Source organism: Sebastes fasciatus, chromosome 4, assembly GCF_043250625.1.
Source record: "Sebastes fasciatus isolate fSebFas1 chromosome 4, fSebFas1.pri, whole genome shotgun sequence".
Lineage (NCBI taxonomy): Eukaryota > Metazoa > Chordata > Actinopteri > Perciformes > Sebastidae > Sebastes > Sebastes fasciatus.
Genome location: NC_133798.1, coordinates 25,541,935 through 25,563,156, shown reverse-complemented (window position 1 = coordinate 25,563,156; position 21,222 = coordinate 25,541,935). Strand labels below are relative to the sequence as shown.

Here is a 21,222-nt window from a genome sequence, read left to right as displayed (position 1 = left end):
GTACTACATGCGGGAAATAATCAGTGATAACGTTAGCCGGGCCGTCTGAGTCAGACTCGGAGCACCCACTGTCCGTTTCCTCATCTCTCTCGAAATGAAGTCGGTCCAGTTGTCATCAGCTCTAACGGAAATTTAATTTAAAAGTCGAGTGATGTTTTCCTCACGTGAATTCATCTTATTAAGAGGTGTCTAGAGTTACGTTTAAGAGCTTCAAAACTAAACTTATCATTTTAATTTTACATTAATTTTGACATTGTATTAAAGCTGAGTTTATTTATTCAGAAACACATAAAAAAACATTCCAAAATAAATGTTTTCATGTTTGTACAACAACGCGCTGCCACGACTTCTGACTGATTTTGATGGAACGCGTCACATTTGTGTTTTTCTCACTGATTTGATGAAGCTTGGCTCAGTTGGAAAAAGGTGATAAACACATACCTCTGTGCACCAATCAGAATTTAACAACAGTTTAGGAGTTTTGTTTGGTAGGGGTTATGTTGCCAAACCACTGTCAATCAAATCTGATCAAACTTCACCCACACAGTCCTGATGAAACAGACTACAGTAACCTGGCTGTGTCCAAAATCACTCCCTCGTTCACTCATTCAGTACTCCCTATTGAATAGTCGGATAGTCATCGTGAGATGTGCGCCCACGCGGGGGGAAGATAACAAACCAGAATGATTGAGTGACGACATGACAAGATCAACATGTGAAGTTGTTTTTGTGCCTCAGGCTGCACGAATTGCAAAAGTAAAGGGTGTAAAGTGCTTAATATCCCAAGAAGGAAACCTGGTAATCTATGCATTTAGAGTTTCAGTGTGGGAGTTGGTGATAGTTGATAGAGGTGCAGACTGATGGCTGTAGATGAAAAATGAATCAAGATTTAAAACCAAATTTTTGAGGGGCTTTAAACACTGATTATGAAACAATAAGAAAGTGATAAGTGTGAATTCTACTGAACTACTTTGCAAAAAGACCATATTGTACCATGCAAAACAATTTAGCCTCAAATGAAAATGAAAAGATTGTTTTCTCTTCTGAAAAAGTGATCTTATTGTTGACACCTGCTAATTCCCACTGGTCACCCTTGAAGCCATAGTGGTCTCATTGTTCTCTCGCTGTCACTGTCTTCCACAGCTGTTGGCTGTCCAGTGGAGAGAGGCTTTGTGTTTGATGAGTGCGGACCCCCGTGTCCCGTAACCTGCTTTAACGTTGACGTACCACTGGGTGTGATAGAGAGCCACTGCTTCAAGCCCTGTGTCCCCGGCTGCCAGTGTCCTGCTGGTCTGGTTCTACACAACAACTACTGCATACAGGCAGAGAAGTGCCCCAAGATCATTCATGGAAACCCCCAGTAACTCTGTGGACTGCTCACTTCCAAGTGTACGCACACACATGCACTGCCACCTCTAATAATCTTCAATCCACTCAAGGACTGCATAAGCCTTCTGTTACTGTATAACGAAGTTCGAAATGGAAAAACCTCCATGACCTGTGGATTTAACGTATTGACGGAAGTGAAATACTGCATTTAAGTGTTTTTATTAACGTTATTTTATTATATGTAGCACTGAATATTTATACTACACAAGGTTTTTGTCATTTTCATTTCACTTGTTGATTGATATTGTCCCTACCTGTTTTGTTTTACACATGTATGATGATATTGTCCACAGTCTTTAGATTATTATTATTATTATTTAACAGTATTATTTGCTACTAAAAGAGCATTTGTTTACTGTACAGGTTAATTTCAGCACTGTGCACCACATAATCTCAGGTACTCTTTTTTTCGCTCTCTATTGTACAAATAAACAAAGGCTTCACTAATATTTCTGGTATTTCATTTTCTGTCATCTAAACCTCAGAATGATCTTTGTAACATTTTATTTTACAGGTCTGTAATTTTTCCTAATAATTTCCTCGAAAGTTTAACAAGTTTAATATGTAATTTGGTTCCACTTACAATAGACAAAGTGTTCAATTGAAATGTTTCTAAGTATTTCATCTGAAGTTTCTTTGTATTTATCTACTTATTTTCCAGTGGCAACTACAGGTAATTACCCACTAATATACTACTATGTGCCATCTATTTACCGGGTAAATACTTGGTAATTAGGGGACTGTAAAAGGGAGGGTTACCGAAATGTTTCAAATGTGAGAAATAACTTAACAATTCAGCATATGTGATGAATATTTACTTGGGAATTAATGTTGCACTTCTTTCAGCTAAATTCCTCTCGGATAATAACTGCTTATGAACTCAACAAACTACTGTAAATCCTAATTACAATTTTTATATTTTCTTTACAATTACATGGTTCTTTACAGAAAACTTCCTAGGAAATCAGCAGGAAATTACAGACCCGTAAATAAAGTGTTACCATGATTTTACCAGTTGGGGGTTTTATAAGATTCATGATGAGATATAACATATGAGACAATTTACACACTGAGATCCACCAACTTTCACTACTGGTTCAATGTCACTGAACACTTTTCATACAAGTGTAATGTGTCACATGGTCATGTATCACATTTCTCCCTCTGATAGATACACTGTCACTTTTGTTGCTTGGTAACCTGATCCAGCTGTTGTCCAAAGGACTGCTGTAACCATAGTAACAGCCTGTATAATTGATCAGTCCACAGTGGGGAAAACATGGAGCAGGTAAGATGTTTTGTATATTTGTTTTTCCATGTGTATGTGTAAACTAAAACTAATGTGTTGTTTGTGTATCTTCCTTCAGGACTGTATCGCCGGTCTGTACCGATCCCTGGGGATGTTTGTCGGAGCAGAGCTGTCCTCTGAAGACGTGAGCCTCCTATACCATAAAGTGTTTCATGTTCCCTCCAACACAGATGAAGCACATGTGGCCATGAAGAAGGTAAAAATGTGAGAAACAAATCATCTATCGTTTGATCAAATCTTCATTATGGGATACTCCTCTGTACCTGCGTCTGTTTCAGATGGCAGGAGGTGACGATAGTTGGTGCTGTGTTGGTGAAAATGTGTTGGATGTTCTCCTAGAAATGGAAAGGGAGAAGGAAAAGAAGGAAACGGTAGTCAATGATTCTTTTCTCTGAATTTCATTTGAGAAACCAAAATATAATTTTGTCATCACTACTAAGAGTCGATATTGTTATCTGCAGCTCTACTGGGACTTCCAGCTGCTGAATGTTGGAAATCTCACCACTCTCTATGTGATGGACAAACCAGTTATCATCGATCCTCATGTGCTGAAATGCCTCCAGCAAAGCACAGACCCAAATTATTTTAAAAAAGTGGTGGAAGAAAAAGAGCTGTATGGGAATGTGAGAGGTGGGAAGAGGCTCAAGAAGGCAGCCAGGCAGTTCTGGGCCAGGTGAGCAGCTGACATGTTACCCAAATACAACTGTAAAGTAAAGGAACTTTAATTTTTCCTTTTTATAATACAGTACTTGATACTTTGACTCTACAGTACTTACAGTTACGGCTACTTATGTATATATTTTACACTGCACTGATGTTTCTACATTTTTACATTCCAACTGCACCTTAGTTTATTCCCTTGTACATATTTATTGCCGTATTTATTTATTACTTGTACTATATATAGAGCCAATATAACTCAGCAAATGTGCAATATCTTACTGTTTTTACAGGTCATACATATTTTCTATTTATAATATATATTTTTATTTTTTTTTATTTTTATACTGTCATACTAGCTTGTCACGAAGGAGGTTAAATAACGCTCCAAACTTGCACTAAATTTTGGCGAGGAAAAACTGGCATGGCCATTTTCAAAGGGGTCCCTTGTGTATTTATTCTGTTTTAATTTTACTCTGAGGTTGAATGAATGAAAAAAAAACACATTGCAGTATCGATCCTTTTACTTTGATTAAAGGATTTCATTTTTTTTAACCACTAGAAACAATTAACAGCTTTATTTAATGTTACAAGCCACCCATTATACATTGAAGTGCTTGTTTACTATAATTATGTTAATGATGTGTGTTTGTGTTTATCTTCTGAGATTGGCGTCAGATGGTGTGCAAAGTATACTGCCCTCTCCCTGGCAGGGCCAAAGCCTAGGGGTCAGAGGTCAGGCCTGGGGCTGTGTCTCCCTGTCGGACATCCTCCTCCTGCTGGAAGTCAAGTACGATGTGGTGACCCACTTGCTTTATACAGAAATGCTCCAAGAGCACTACAGTAAGGAAAAGTTTCTCTGAACTATTGTTGCAATTTAACACAGAGAACAATCTCCTAAATCTAAGTATAACTTACTCAGCATCATAGCGCCTGGATCAGGTGCTTCACATTCCTGTTTTTTTTTTGGGGTGATACCACAGCTCTGGGTATCTGGGAAACCCTGCTGCCATGGCAACAGCATAAGGAAGAGGAGGGGCTGGGGGAACTTGCAGAAGAGGCTTTGGAGTCAGGTGACATGCTTCGTTTGGCCAAGCTGCCAGGAGCGTTCAGGATATACAGGTAACACACAATAACAAGGTTATTATTATACATTTAAAATGAAATTAAAAATCAATATACTGAAATGTCTTCAACTGAAAAGAAGACAACAACCAAACTACAATACAGAAATATGTCTTGGTTTCAAAACTAACTAAACTAAAGAACTAAAAATACCGTGTGCTGTTAAGAATTATTATTAAAGTAATTTCTGTTATGATTCCAACAAGGAAACTCACCTTCATTTATGTATAAAAACACAGATCGTTTCTTAATCAAACAAACCATTTTTCCTGCAGGGCCTCTCTGAGAAGCCATCGTGAGTCCAGAGAACAGTCGTGGTCTGCCGTTTCGCTCCTGTATGAGTTAAACACGTTTCGCCAACAAGAAAGGGACACGCTAAGAGTCCTGGGCGAGAGGTGAATACTTATGAAACACATCAGGTGCAGATCACACAAATATGAACCTGTTGGGAGTAAGTCTACACATCAAGAAAATCAAAATAATATCTGGTGAGGTGTCAATCCCACATGTATCCACAATTTATTTTATTTTATTAAGGATCCCAATTAGTTGTTGCCATAGCAACCAGCTAATCGTCCTGGAATCCACATTAAGCGCATACAACACATTAACCTCTTAAGCCCTAGGGTGCTGTAAGGTGTGGTTTACCTAGACAGACATACCCAAAATAAATCAAGGATAGCTCCACAACTACCAGGTCTATATGCATGATGTTGGTCTCTATGGATAGGTAATAAAAAACAACTAAATTGTATAATTTTGACTCCAAATGGAGTAGTAAAACTTAGATAATAACAAATAAGACCAATAACAATGTGAATAAGATAACAAAAAATAATCCAAGGTCAAGTATGTACATTCAATATAAAAACAATTATCAACAAAAATATTATAAAGTAAAGTACCGGGTTTGTCGTGTAAAAGAGGTTTAAAAAATATCATACAAATTACAAATACAAGAATAAAAACCTTAGAAATAACTAGTTACAGGTAAAACTTACAAATAGTACACCTGAGCATACCAAACAAAACAAACATACAAACACCACCGCAGCAAACGAATTACAATCTTAGATAAAAATTGTAGTTTCTTTTTGAATGCTGATTTACTAACAATGCAGCAGAGACTCTGAGGCAAACTATTCCAGAGAGAAAATGATCCATAAATAAAAGATCGTAGCAATGCATTAGATCTATGACGAGGCAGTACAAGCTGACCATCTCTGGACGCTCTAGTGTTCTGGTCATGCACAGTATTACCATAAACAAATTGATTCAACAAAAAAACAGTAATATTGCTATTAATGACTGACTTGAACATTACAAGTGCATTGAATGATGACCTATTCTCAACTGTAAGTCAGGAGAGGCCCTCATGCATACAATTCACGCTGGATCTAAGTGAACAACCCAGAACCAGCCATGCAGCCCTATTCTGTGCAACCTGGAGCTTCCTGAGCTCATTTGCTTCCCATCTTTGAAACCATGTAATTAATGTGATGAGACCATGACTTTGGCTTTTAGAATACTCTTATAATAATACTAATAATAATGATACTCTTATGATAATCTTTTTTAATTACTGTATGATCTTTTTCACCTTGTACCCAAAGCAAGTTAACACTACTGCAATTGTTTGCAAATTCAAGATAGACATAGACATATATTTATGGCTCTAACCAGGTCCGGAAGGAGTTGATTCATTAATCTTTTCCCTTCTAGGCTGGACAGGGAGAGCCTGAGGCTGTTGTGTCTATACATCAGTTTGGCAACTCTCAGAGCTCAGAGAGAAAAAATGTCCTACAGCGCTCTTCTGGCAGCTCAGCAGTCCTGGGAGACATGGTGAGCCAATGCCAACAGTGAAAACAACAGTTCAACACTGAAAATGAAAATGTACTCACTATCATCAGGTCTTGCTTTATGCCCTTTGCGCACGCGGATTTCATCTGTATGCTGTCTGTCCCGCATGTATCTGTTCAGGCCACATGTTAAGAGTCCCTGCAGAGCAGAGCAGGCGGCACTGTGGCTTCATGGTGAAGAGGAAGAGCCGATGAGAGACTTTATCTCCGCATCACCACTGCAGGTATTGTAAATATGCTTAAGGGGCATTCATTCTGAGATATATGCAGCACATCATGTCATAAAATGATTCTTATATTATTGTGCTAACAGGAAAACAGTACAGTAGTTTTATCAGCATCAGAACAGAAACTTTGGCCCTGTTACAGCAGGCAGTGCTGCAGATGCTGGTGCTGACTCAGGAGCAGGAGAGGAAGCACCTGGTCAAGTTGGCACACGGAGTCTCCATAGAGGATTTGCAAGAGCCAGGTTGCACAGTGCCTCCAAAGGAGGGTATATCAATATTTTAACACTTTTTCTGCTGCATGCTTGACAGAATTGCTTTTCTTTTGTATTCCCCATCATTTCTATATCGCATCTTTCTTGTTTCCTGTTTCCTCTGCAGATGATCATCAGCAAGCTGCTTTAAGAAATGGCTGCATAAAAAGGCTGAGACAAATCCATGCGGGCCTGCAGACGCAGAATGACACTCAGACCCCCTTAAATCAACCAAACTTTCATCCCCAGCCCCACATAAGCAGTAAACCAGCAATGAGGTACCAACACCAGCTGGAGGATTGTTCCCTGCTCCTCTTGACCCATCTGATGGAGCTCCAGGAGGTCCAAGCTTCTGCTTTACTGCCAGCACTGATGGACAAGGTGAGTCTTGTGTGATCTAAGATTATAACTGTTTTGGAGAAATACAAACCGGCTCAAGTAAGTATGTGATGTGTGTCTGTTAGAGTGCACAGCGTGTCCAAGCTCTGCGAGATGACTACGCATCTGAACTTCAAGCACAGCGCTACACCAACCTACTCCAACTGATCTCAGATGCCCCTCTTACGTCAGGCTCTATACTCGCTCCTTATCCAAACTTAACCGAAAATAGCAGCAATGAGCAAATCACAGCTCAGTCCTGCTGCAGTGGACCGGTCGATGCTCAAAACAGCAGAGGTGGGCCGGCTGAAGCTCCGACGGTGGATTCAATCAGAAGGGGGGGCAGAGAGCTAAATGTGGTGCAAGCTGCAGAATGGACTGACCAACAGGATGTCTGTACAGGTACTGCAAACACAGGCAGACATACAGTAGATGACCGTACATTTACACATCGCAATTACAACATGTTGCTTTCCCCCCAGGTTGTGGAGCAGTCATGGAGGACCTGCCCTACTTGGAGATCTTGTGTGTATCCGATGCAACAAGTAATACTCATCAGAGTCTCGCCGCAGACAGAGGAGCCCAGGAAGAAGAAGAAGAAGTGGGCAGTGCAACAAAGAGCCCCCAGAGTTATGAGAAACAGGGCTCGCTGATCGCACTTGCTTGGAGCAAACCACCAGAGGACGACACCGACTATGAGGCAGGGGCTGCAGGACGGAGCCAGGACTTACAGCCAAGTGACACAGCTGAACACACACAGTGTGAGGAGGAGACTTCTGGGGAGAGTGACAGAGAAGAGATGAAACCCACTCTGTTCTCCTCTGATTCCACAGGCCATCCTGACGCACAGTCTGCAGAACAGCCGTGCAGCACAGTAGGACAGGTACTCTACATGTGTAAAGCAGACCATAAAACATTGTATTATCATGTCATGCATCTGATTTTTTTCCCTTTTTATATTCTCATTAGTTGACATTAGAGGAGAGAGCTGATCAACCAGAGAAGGGAGGATCTGAATCGGACCTGCAAACACATGCTTTGGTAGCAGAGACCCTGCAGGCTGCACAACCACATCTCTTGGTTGACCTTCCTGACATCAAGCAGCAGGCAGGTGACCTCTGCTCTGAACTGATAAATGAGACCGCTAATGTGGACAGAGAAGTGCTCCAGGTGGAAACGTGTCCCATTGCAACAGAGTCGGAGCTGTGGGACCTGAGAGAGCCTGTACCCGCTCATGCCGAGGACCAGAAATATAATTCACAAGCTACAGTAAGTCTGCTGTTACATCTTTTGTGCAATCAGTGCCCATGATTTGTGCTGAACATTTCCACATTATTCACTTATTATTTATCTACTGTATCTTGTTGTAAAGGATGACTGTGGCCCTGCAGAGAGGGAGGCAATGAGGGAATCCACTCTGACGGGGAGAGAGCGAGCGAGAGAACCAGTCTCAGCAATGGAGAGAGAAAGGACAATGCGCAACCTGGTGGACATGCAAAGAAAGGTGGAACAGAGGCAGCAGAGAGATAGAGAGAGACAACTGCTGAGGGTGAGAGAAAGGTGGAGAAGGGCTCTGAAAGACTATTCAGATCATTGTTTGTGAGAGGCAGAGGTGACATGTCGCTCTGACGCTGTTTGTCTTCTAGGTTCAGGAGCGTCTGTCGATCATCCAGAACAGAAAGGCAGAGGAAGACCTGCTTGGCTTGAGACACACAGACAGGCTGAGGCACCTCACACAAGATCTACCACAGGTAACATACTGTATATTGAGGGAATCAGTCTGCATATTTTCACCCGATTCGACTGTTATCAGGCCATTAATTAGGCCTTATCAGTCGCTATAAGCACCATAGATGTCGGTTATTAGGGGCCTACTACAAAACAGTTTAGGAAAAACACTCTGTTATGGGTTTAAAATAACTACGAAAACAAATACACATTGTTGGTTTCACACAGGATGTGAGCTCCAGTCTCCTGGGTGAAAACCCTGTGTTTTGTGTCCCATCCATCGTCTTATGGAGTTTCACACTGTCTATACTACAGCACCTGACAGCCGCTTCTGTCATAATTACTATGGTCGCTAGAAGTCGCTGTCGTGTTCTTTTATACCTTTTTTCGGCGGTCTACCATGTGAATAAACGAAAAACCTACTTGTGGGTGTAATAGGCCCCTATTGACTCACATCTATGGGGCTTATAGCGACTGATAACGCCTATTTAATAGCCTGACAACAGTCTAATCAGCTGATACTTTTGTAGTTTTGTATTATCAACATTACTATTGTGTTTTAGGAAGACAAGAACCAGCAGAAGACAGTTGTCAGAGAGCGACTGGATCAGCTGAGAAGAGAGCGCTCCTATGTCATGCAGTCCAAACGAGACAGGTAAGGGACACCCCTTTAAATGAAACGGGAAACACCAAAGTAAAGTTTACCACCACCCCCTTTTCCTTTTTTTATCCTCTAGGAATACTGCAGGGTTTAAGGAACTCCTGGGTCCAGTAGCTCTCCAAAGCAAAGAAACCGATGATGGAGCAGACTGAGAAACTACAGCTGCTTAAACTCATATCTAGTTAAAAAAAGGTATTTTTAGTTCAGAATTGTCATCAACTCTGTCCAACAAATGTATTTTCTGATTTTAAATCTATTAACATTGTTTATCTGATAATATTCTGATGTGCTTCCAGTTTATGGTCATATAAGCACACATTATAAAAAAAACTTTGCATATGAAATAAGACAGATCTCAAATTTGAAGTGACTGTTTATTATACAGTTAATTATCATCTTGACAAACATAAGCATCAACAGTAATGTCATTTATCAATGACCCCCTTTACTTGTGTACACATTATCCCCCTGTGGCCTAAATTACATACACAATGAGTCGCAGAGGTGCATGTTAACAGTCTACAGAGGTGTTTCCATCAACTCTCCTTCATGAGAACATAACATTTATATTGGCACGGTCGGCCATTACTCACTTGTGTAAGAAATAATGTGGCTAGACGAAGGACACTGCTGTAGACTTTGAATGCACCTGTGGACTGGGGCTGTATTTATTTACAGGTCAATGGGGATGGGAATATTGTAACATGTCAAAGGATGTAAGTTTGGCTAACAACTCTACGATGCGGAGATATGTATAATACAGAGGTTTGGTGCGGGCCCAATGGTTTTCCTGCAAGAGAGGAGGATCTCTCGGTCCTGGTGTGTGAGAGGGGAAATGTCTACATGGGAGAGATTTCTCAGCAAATAAACATTCAGTTTTTTCCTCTGAAATTGACCCTATATAGTGTCCACTCACACTGCAGTCCAACACAAAGCAGGAATACCGATCACTCTAATAAGCCAGAACATTCCACAGCAGCTCACACACACTGAGCCACTGCATTACACACATACTGTACATACAAAGTACACAAAGTGTATCCTCAAAATCAAATGAAGAGTACGCAACTTATGTTCAAGTTCTGTGGTCGCGAACACACTTAACATTCAAACCAACAAAGACAAACAAGTTTAAATTCCAAACTAAAAAAACATGGTGCCTGGCTGAGAGGTGTTTTACTCAGGGCTTTAATATTTTAGCGATGTGACAGCTGGGGACTTAACAGAAGCAGTCCCATTTTCAAAATATGACGGCTCACCTTAGAGGATGAGGTGGATTAAACGTGCAGTTCTCGGCAGGCAGTGCAGAGGACAACACTTTTTAGGGCTGTAAATCAGGTCAGCTCTTATGATGGCAGGGCACTTTGATAGCAGTGACAGTGGTGTCAGATTTTAGTGTCCTGTCCGGATCCTGGATCTATATGTGCAAGATCTTCAGCAAGAAAGCAGCATGCGCTTGTGTGTGATAGACTAAACTACACCTTATACAAGATAGTCAACAATATTTGCATTTTATACACTAGACTGGTGTTTCCCACAGTGAAAGGTAAAGCCGAGGATGAAAACAGGTCGGTCCAAGTCAAGTTCATTCAGTGAACCTTCTTGTTGGAGGCTTTGATGAGCACTACTGTCCATAAACACAAAATAGTCATCACACGTCCAGCATATATCTGACTTATGGGCACCATGGAACTGAGGAGGGTGGATATATGTGTACATGTATTTGTGTATATCTCTTTTTCATGGGAATCATGAAAGGAGAGAAATCTGCATGTATGTGTGTCAAGTCTTGAATGGTATTAGCAATGGGACTCAAGGGATGTTTATGTGTGTGCATGTCTTTATGTATGAGTCTTTCTATTGGTGTGCGCACTGCACCCCTGGGCCATGATGGCCCCCTTCCTCATCAGAACTATCATTGTAGGCCTCTCTCCTGGCTCCACCTCCTGACCCTTGACTCTTGTCAAATTCTGTCAGGTCAACTTCCTCTGCGTCTGCTGCAATAACAGGATTCTCAGCACGAGCAGGCAGCAAGCACTCAAGTTCCTGCAAGATTAGAATTGAATCAAAATACATACATCATGACACCACAATCATTCAAGCTTAATGGAATTAAAATTGTGCAAATCAGGATGTTTAACGATTGCGACTCACATTCAGTTTTTCGGGGCTAATCCAGTTGTTTTCGGGGAACTGGACGTCAAACTTGACGTAAAGGTCTCCCTTCTCAAATGGGTTTCTGTACTGAGGCATTCCCTCTCCCTTCACCATTCGAATAGAACCTGCCACACAAACACACACCAACAAGAGGGTGTAAAGACATGCAGGCGCAATAGGTATACACGTTATGTACTCTATACATGTGACATAAGCAGAACAGAATTGTCAGGCAAAACTATGCTTTAAATATGTACATAATATGAATTTTTGTTTTTTACTTCATACTTGATACTAGAACGAGGAGCCCCGGCAAAGGGCGCCGTTCATCTGCATGCATGCTCGCGCTGCAGAGCCGAAAACGGCAATATCTCTTCCTCGTTGAGGAAAAGGCAGAAGAATTGGCAGCGGGCCATTAAATAGCGAAGCGGTCCGTTTCATTACTTTGTTTTTATGTAGTAAATATACAAATGTTAATTAGGTATCTGCATGAGAAATGATGCACATTAACAAAGATTTGGTTAAAATAATCATCCGCTTCTAGTGATCAGTTTGACCCAGAGAGACATGATCACTATAAGCGGTTTCCATTGTATTACAGATGCCTTTAGTATTTACCAGGAAATTATAATTTTTTTATGAATCATAATATTGCTTGTTAGCAGTAAAAATTTCTGGTAGAGAGCGCAAAACTAGCTGCAATAAACTAAATAGATGCAGTAAGCATTTAATGTAATAGCAATCATCTTTTACACATCAGAATGTCCACCAGAACAAAAAAAGCAGGAATACCATGGGAGAGATAAAATCAATTAATTTGGTAAGAAGATATGTTTACCTGGCTCGATGACTTTGCCAGGTGGATATTTGACAAGCAACTGACGTCCATCAAGGTGTGCGACAGTCATCTGGAAGCCACACAGGGCCTCAACCAGGCCGATACGTTGAACAATGTGAAGGTCACTGCCATCACGGCGGAATTCCTGATTTAGATTAAAATCCCAAATTTGTTGCTTACATGGCATTGTAACATGTACAACAAATACATGTAGAACCATCCTCTAAATAATAAAGAACTTCTTAGCCATGAATAATAAAATAAATACAGCTAAATCAATATCGGAGGCAAGTTGTTTTTTACCTCATGTTCTTTCTCTTGCAGCACCAGGACTATATCTCCCGGTTCAACACCTGGTGCTTGGTCAGCTTCCCCAGAGAATGTGATCTTCTGTCCGTGTCTCATGCCTTTGTCCACATGCACCTCCAGAAGCTTGGTCTCCTTACACACCTTATGACCCTCACATTTTCTGCAACGGTCCTTCTCGTTTATCACCTCACCTGCACAAGCACACATTCAGAGATTGGACAATTTCAGAGTGCCGTTGTGCTCGTTACTGTACAATAGCTGTGTCTTTTAAAAGTATAGTCGGTGTGTGGGTGTTTATGGACATATTACCTTCTCCATTGCAGTCTGTGCAGACTGACTGCATCTGTTGGACCATCCCTGGGGCCAGCTGTCTAATCATGATTCTCATACCTCGTCCTCTGCATGCCACACACTTCTGCACTGCTCCTGCTTTACCCCCCTGACTAAAAGGCAAACAGTAAAGCGTCAGCCTTGTTATCAGGACTCTCTAACCAACACAATTACATACCATCTTCTGTCAGGCCTTTGAAACTATAGATCTTTTAAATGAATAAAATGAAACATTCAAAGCAAACTCACCCATTACAGGCAGCACACAGCACATTCTTACTGAGCTGCAGTTTGGTGGTTTTGCCATTGTAGAGGTCTTCAAGAGAAACTCTGTGTGACAAAAGAGATAAGATGTATGCAACAATACATAATATTTGAACCACCCATTGAAACACCCAATCTGTGGTTGCGTCCGAAATTCCACACTAACATATTTATTACGCTAAAACAGTGAGATTTTATAGTATATCCGAAACCTTAGTATGAAACCAAAAGTACACGAATTGCATACTATTTCCCGTGAAATACTGCAGTATGCTTAGCTGGACACTACAGCGGCATAACTATCCCACAATGCAATGCAGTAGTGATGACAACGTTCATAACAGACGTTGACGGACAGCTCTGTAACTTCAATAACGCTTCACTTTGCTAGGCGTAATATATTTTAAATTAATTCAGACTTTGTTGTTTTGGTCACATGAGGTTGGCACGGGTTACCATGGTTACAAGTCTCCAAACAGCAAAGAGGCTGACGACGTAAATTACTGCTCAGTGTGTCCGAAAAGATACATACTACCGTTTATTCACACAAAAGTATGTTGAACGATGCATAGTGCATAGTTTATGGACGAAGCATGTATTTATGTAACACACTTACTTCAGAGGGTGTACCATATCATCTCCTCTCCTCCTGCCTCCATTGCGTCCTCTGCCCCCTCTAGCGAACCCAAACAGTCCTCCACCAAAAATGTGAGAGAAGATATCGTCCATGCCAGGCCCTCCGCCTCCTCCCTCCCGTAGCCCCTGTTCTCCATAGCGATCATAAAGCTCCTTCTTTTCTGGGTTCGTCAGTACCTCATATGCAAAACTGATCTCTTTAAACTGGAAAATGAAAAAAGGAACAATCAGACAGCTTGACACTGTGTGGGAGACAAACAGATCAGTACATCACAGCAAAAAGGGCCAAGTAGTTTTGTTTTTGATGAGCCCCTCTTTAAAAAGTAAAAATAAATTCAAGAAAGACAGTTTAGTCTCTTGTGTCACGTTCTTGCAGAATCTGAGGAATTCAGTCGTAGTGCAGTACAAATCAAACAATGACGCGCATTTCGCCAGGGAAAAGCCGTTTCATATCCTGTACTCTGATCTGTACCTTACCTCTTAATCCTCAAAGAGATGGGCTGTGTGATCATTATAAAACTAAATTGACATAATTTCCTGGTCCCAATTGTTGAATAATTGAGCTGTTGCTGACTATAGTTTTTGCTGCTGTTACCATGCTTTTGGTGCATCATACCTTGTCTCCGGCATCAGGGTTCTTGTCAGGATGGTACTCTTTAGCCAATTTACGGTAGGCCTGTAATAAATCAAAAAAATCAAAGTGAACAAAGCTGTGTTTATATCCTGAGCTCAGGTTCAGACTGTGTCAAATAGCTTTGCTAGCAAATCACTAAGTGCATTAACTGTCCTTACTAGCCAAGGTCTTGACTTATGGGCCTGCTTGCAAACACATCAGGGACACACTGGCAAAAGCATCGCTTACTTTTGACATCTTAGACACTAAATACTCAAGCGTGGAAAAAGAAGTCAACAAAACTACATCCTGGAAATTTACATCTTTGAGTTTACCTGCTTGTACCAGACGTTAAATAACTGCCATGGTCTTCTGGCAAATCCAGGATCCATTAAGATTCAAGATTCAAGATGTTTATTGTCACGCCGGTTATACAAGTACAATCGTGTGAAATGCTTTTTGCTGGGAAGCTCCATTAAAAATAATAGGTTATATTACCATTATAAAAGAAAATACTTTGTACAAGGCATATTAAGAACATATACATATTAGGAAGTATGAATGTACATACATAAGAAATACTTTGTACAAGGCATATTAAGAACATATACATTAGGAACATATACAGTATATACAGTATAAGATATATGATTGAGGTACTTTTTGTGTGAGATGGTGTCGTATGAATTATCTATTTAAAAGTCTGATGGCCTGGGGGAAAAAACTGTTCCTCAGTCTGCTGGTGAGAGTCCTGGGGGTCCTGTATCTGGCTAACATAAATCTAAAAGCACTTAATTTTGACATAAAAAACGTTTTCAACGTGAATCACTGTCGCTTGTCGCCACCACCCAGTATGTTGATTTTTGGTAGGAAAAACAGCTGGGATGACAAGCGATTGTCTTAACGTTACGTCACAGAACATCCTGAAACTTGCTCTCATTTATTCTGGTCCTGAAAATTTACATGTGAATTGTGGAAAGATGTCAATAATTGTATACTAGTAAACATTTTCTCAGATTTTGCACTGTACAATAGAAATATTATATTTGGTTGCTATGATTACAGTGACAAAGACAGTAATGCATTTTTTCTTATTAATTTAATTTCAATTCTCGCGAAGTTCCACATTCACATGTGTAAATTTACCAAAAAAAGCCTAATTTCTTTGTATTTATGAAAGATATGGAATTATATCTGTCAACAATTTCTTCCTCACAAATCAAAAAAGCAATGAAAAAATGTAATGTATGCAATATCTTTAAAGTCTTTAAGTGAAATTATTGTCATACTCTTGCGTGGTCTTTTTTTATTATCTATTTATTTATTTATTTTTATTGTGTTTTTTTTTTATTTATTTTGGTTTTGTTTCATTTCTGTTGTCCTTTTATGTTTGGCACAGCTCTTTGTTTATGTTTTCGCTATGCTTCTTTTGTATGTAAATGTTTTTAATGTTTACTGCTGTTTCTATGTATACTGTCATTTTGAAATAATTAAAAAAAAAATTAAGTCACAGAATATAAGACGAATATACAAGCGGCCACAAACATATGATAAAATGTCTCAATGTTTATCAAGGGCCATAGGTTTGGTTAATTATAAACAACCTCTTACAGCCTTATGTTTGTAGTTTGGGGTACATATAGACGTACATTCAGTATTTACTAACCACCGTAATGTAAGTGCACAGTAGCTATAGCTACAGGGACGGTTGATAACATTATCTTAGTAACCACCACACATGTTTATCTATAAACGTTAACTGAAGATACATTTCAGTTACCAGATGTTACACTAACGCTGTGAACACACTAGCAGGTTTCTTTATTATCTAGGTGAGCTGTTTTAGTCCTGCAATATTTGCACCATCTGTTTATATCATATTTATACCTTATATTGTTTATTGTACATTTGTAAAATTTCAATTTGTTTTATTCTTATTTTATTCTAACATTTATATCTATTCTTTTGTTATTGTGGTGCTTATTTGCACCAACAAAACCAAAGCAAATACCTAGTGTATACCTCTTACACCTGGCAATAAACACGATTCTGATTACTGCGCGACTTGGTGGAGACTATTTGCTGGAATGTCTCATCTAACGTCAATAGCCGGCTAGCTGGCTATCACTACTCGTGGTCACCAGTGTATTTCTTGGTTTATTACGGGCAGGCTAACTCCAACTCCATCCTTTTTTATTTGTATAAAAGTAAAAACAATCATTGCCAATATGTCACCAGTGAGTAGCTTTAATTGTCTTCCAAAAAACGCCGTGAAAGTAGCGTTAACTGACTAGTTATCTTAGCTTACAGGCTAGGCTAACACAAGGCCTATGGAAGGAGGATAGGACACCGGTCTTGCGGTGGGGTGTACTACGCATGCGCAGTGTAACTCAAGCTGCGGTCAGATTTTACTGCGCATGTGCAATACACCCACGGAGACAGGACGCGTTGATCACGCGTGACGCATCCTCCTTCTATAGACCTTGCAGCTAACAAACTGCCAAGAATCCTTCAGCTAGCTTCAACGTCGATTAGCTTGTTTTTTTAGGCCAAATTTCACTGGTGACCTCTCTTCTTCTTTTATTATTATTATATTCCTTCTAAACATATTTCCTTTAATGTTTGAGATGATAATTCGCCTACCTTTTTGAGTTCGTTCTCAGAGGCAGAGGGTGAAACTCCGAGGATGTCGTATAGCTTCGTATCCACAACGTTCGCCATGATGCTAACCGGCTACACAGAGACAGAGAGACCTTCTGCGGAGCTTCAGCTGAGCGACGCGACGCAAAGAACCACCGGCTGGAAACTCTCCAGGGTTGCCAGATACTACGACAAAAATACCCACTCGGAAAACAGATGACACCAAACAAACAGCAACCATATTATATTAACAGTATGACTGGGCTTATGTATTTACGTTGCCATTATCTTCTTAAGTATTGAACAAAATGGTATGTTTACAAATGTATTATTTTTATTATTATTTTTTTTTAAAACAATATTTTTATTGAATTTTACATATAAACATATATACACATACAGACAGACTAACAATATTAATAATTAAATTATACAATGAAATGTTTAGTCAGAATTTTTTTTTTAAACAATATTTTTATTGAATTTTACATATAAACATATATACACATACAGACAGACTAGCAATATTAATAATTAAATTATACAATGAAATGTTTTGTCAGAATTTTTTTTTAAACAATATTTTTATTGAATTTACATTACTTTACATAATTACATAATTAGATACCCTTCAACCAACTACAATATTAAAAGTGTTTGTAATACAAAAGTACTGTTTACATGTTAATGCATCAATAGGCATAATCATCCAATAACTCTCACAGGGGGGCGTTCTGCATAATGAAAACTTTTACTGATGATACCTTAAGTGCATTTTGTTGTTAGAACTTTTGTACTTTTACTTGCAGTGGAGTAGTTCTACATTTTGGGATTGCTTTACTTAAGTAAATGATCTAGTTCTTCCACCACTGACCTATAGACACCTGGGCTCTGCTTTGTTATTTGCCTGGCAGGGATTATTACCACTACAGCTAATATTCTGTACAGTTCCACAGTGCAGCTTGAAATGCACACGGGATAAAAATAAGGGATGTACAGTCCTGTAACATGACACAGGGACAAAGTCCTGTTCAGGGGAAGCATGAGGGACCAGAGTCTCTGCACAGGGTGTCCCGAGTTAGGGTGACCAGATCCCAACAAATCAAATGGGGGACAAAGAGTATGTTTGTGTTGGACAATGTGGGACACGTTACCAATGCTGAGAGGTAGTCTAACATTTTTATATAATGTGTAACTTAAGTAATAAACATTTCTATTCTGCCCCTTACCTCGTAACATCTCTATGCTTTGCCCGAATGCATCCATAGATCGGCACATCTCTTTTTGAGCCGCACGTTTGTTGTGAGACTCTCGTACTGTGTCGCTTCATGTCGTATTCCCCCTGTGTGAAATTTAAAAATAACTGGCTAATTGCATTCCACTGGTTTCACCCACTTATAAGTAGTCTTTGTTGTAGTTGCATTTATTTTTCTTTGTGGTAGTTTCCATCATATTTGGCCTAAATCTGCATAGTTTGTGACTTCGCTGTGACATAGACTCTGACAGGTCAACCTGCACTTGACCTAGGTGTGCACAATTTGATTGACAGGAAACACAGCCCCATGATGACAGCCTTCCCTGCTTTCTTCTCAGCCATTGGATAAAAGACAGATTTTCTGTCCTGCAGTGGTTTGACTCTTGAAAACTAGAGCCAATGAAAATGTGGGACATCGTCTTAATATGTGGGACAATAACAACTTTGATAAAAATGCTGGTCACCCTATCCCCAGTACACAAGGTGATAAACAAGTTACAGCTTCTTCTTTTTTTAAGTTATCCTTTAGTATTATCTGCCTGCTTTGTTCATGTAGCAAATAAATGTGTAAATATTCAACACTCGGTCCCTAGGCTTTTCTGTTTCAAATAGTTTTATTAGGAAGCATGTGCATGTCAGTGATACAGACTTCTGTGGGGTGTGTATCATGCCTCATTTCTGATATATATCAACAAAAACAGACAATACTAGGAACTAAGGGCAAACAAAAAGGGAGACAAGCAAATGCAAAGAACATAAGTAGGTAAGGAAAAAACAAAAAAAAAAACATTTTGTTAAAAAATATTTACTTTCGGTCTGTGAAATCTTGCAGTTGCCATCAGGAGCACCGGAGGACACAGAGGGACATTGTTTTTTTTTGTCTGATTACCTGTCTCAGGCACTACTGTCAGGATATAGAAAATAACTTTTTCTAATCATATTTGCTCCAGTAAAGTACATTAACTTGAGTACTATTCTGAAGTACAATTTTGAAGTACTTGTACTTTACTTGAGTATTTCCATTTTATGTGACTTTATACTTCTACTAAATTTCAGAGGGAAAAATTGCACCTCAACATATATTTCACAGCTATAGTCAGTTGGTACTTTTCATATAAAAACTTAAATTTAAACTTCATCATACATTTACAGGTACATATACATGGAATTCGACCAGGGTGACCGGAAATAAACACGTAGTTTTTTTGTTTTTTTTATTATTTCAAAATTACAGTATACATAGTAACAGCAGAAAACATTAAAAACATTTAAATACAAAATAAGCATAGCGAAAACATAAACAAAGAGCTGTGCCAAACATAAAAGGACAACAGAAATTAAACAAAACCAACATAAAAAAAACCCCACAATAAAATAAATAAATAAATAGATCATAAAAAAAGACCACGGGAGAGTATGACAATAATTTCCCTTAAAAACTTTAAAAATATTGCATACATTCATTGTTTTCATTGCTTTTTTGTTTTGTGAGGAAGATATTGTTGACAGATATAATTCCATAATTTCTTTCATAAATACAAAGAAATTAGGCTTTTTTTGGGGTAAATTTACTTCGGGAGAATTAAAATTAAATTAATAAGAAGAAATGCATTACTGTCTTTGTCACTGTAACCATAGCAAACATAAACACGTAGTTGGTCTTCTGTTTACATATACATGAAAATTGACCTCTGCATATTAAGATTTTACATACAAAACATATGATCACTTTAATTAAATAAATAAATAAATAAAACACAGACAACACCCTAAGGCACACAAATCAGGGAATCATTGGCGGTCCCTAGATTTTTCTGCAAAAAATATCTGAGGTCAGAAATTTAGGGACAGTCCCTAAACACTTGTCGCACTGTCAGGTGCCCATAATAAAATAATTTAACTATAAAAACATGTTTTTTTTTTTTTATCTTATTGCATTTTATTTACCACTATTTGAAAATAGGTAGTTCACTTTTTCATATAGTTTTGTTTGAGAGTTATAATTCTGAATATTTTACTGCAGTACTTGTTTTATCACCCAGCAGCTCCTGAGAAAAAAAAAAAAAAAGTCAGGGTGACTTCCAAATAAACATGGTCACCGTGGTCTCATGTTTACACCATGGTCTTCTGTTTACACCGTGGTCTCATGTTTACACCGTGGTCTCCTGTTTACACCGTGGTCTCATGTTTACACCGTGGTCTCCTGTTTACACCATGGTCTTCTGTTTACACCATGGTCTCATGTTTACACCATGGTCTCCTGTTTACACCATGGTCTCATGTTTACACCATGGTCTCATGTTTACACCATGGTCTCCTGTTTACACCATGGTCTCATGTTTACACCATGGTCTCATGTTTACACCATGTTTACACCATGGTCTCATGTTTACACCATGGTCTCCTGTTTACACCATGGTCTCCTGTTTACACCGTGGTCTCGTGTTTACACCGTGGTCTCGTGTTTACACCGTGGTCTTCTGTTTACACCGTGGTCTCATGTTTACACCGTGGTCTCATGTTTACACCGTGGTCTCATGTTTACACCGTGGTCTCATGTTTACACTATGGTCTCATGTTTACACCATGGTCT

General features: G+C 39.2%; 3 protein-coding genes across 4 annotated transcripts in view; 2 read left to right on the top strand and 1 right to left on the bottom strand.

Moving 5' to 3' along the window:
- kcp (kielin cysteine rich BMP regulator) overlaps positions 1–1,838 on the top strand; it is a 42,154-nt gene extending 40,316 nt beyond the window's left edge. Inside the window, exon 48 of the mRNA XM_074633079.1 lies at positions 1,144–1,838. Within this exon, the coding sequence (XP_074489180.1) occupies positions 1,144–1,364 (221 nt within the window). The 3' untranslated portion in view covers positions 1,365–1,838. The remainder of the gene's footprint in view (positions 1–1,143) is intronic.
- Positions 1,839–2,547: 709 nt separating this feature from the next.
- On the top strand, positions 2,548–10,172 carry LOC141766337 (uncharacterized). 2 transcript variants are annotated; one of them, XM_074633126.1, is made up of 18 exons: positions 2,548–2,677; positions 2,757–2,894; positions 2,977–3,069; positions 3,160–3,371; positions 4,026–4,201; positions 4,342–4,480; positions 4,759–4,878; positions 6,206–6,325; positions 6,464–6,566; positions 6,715–6,835; positions 6,948–7,201; positions 7,285–7,600; positions 7,681–8,081; positions 8,168–8,467; positions 8,571–8,747; positions 8,845–8,949; positions 9,490–9,581; positions 9,664–10,172. In XM_074633126.1, the coding sequence occupies exons 1-18, from the start codon at positions 2,669–2,671 to the stop codon at positions 9,737–9,739; spliced, it is 2,952 nt and encodes a 983-aa protein (XP_074489227.1). In that variant the 5' UTR covers positions 2,548–2,668; the 3' UTR covers positions 9,740–10,172. The 2 variants fall into 2 exon arrangements, with proteins under 2 accessions (XP_074489227.1, XP_074489226.1); XM_074633125.1 differs by having other exon boundaries at positions 6,712–6,835.
- On the bottom strand, positions 9,948–17,538 carry dnaja2b (DnaJ heat shock protein family (Hsp40) member A2b). Its single transcript, XM_074633163.1, has 9 exons — positions 17,378–17,538; positions 14,738–14,797; positions 14,102–14,325; positions 13,471–13,551; positions 13,201–13,334; positions 12,886–13,082; positions 12,583–12,727; positions 11,742–11,869; positions 9,948–11,633 (listed from the first exon to the last, which is right to left on the bottom strand). The coding sequence occupies exons 1-9, from the start codon at positions 17,453–17,455 to the stop codon at positions 11,445–11,447; spliced, it is 1,236 nt and encodes a 411-aa protein (XP_074489264.1). The 5' UTR covers positions 17,456–17,538; the 3' UTR covers positions 9,948–11,444.
- Positions 17,539–21,222: the final 3,684 nt, after the last annotated feature.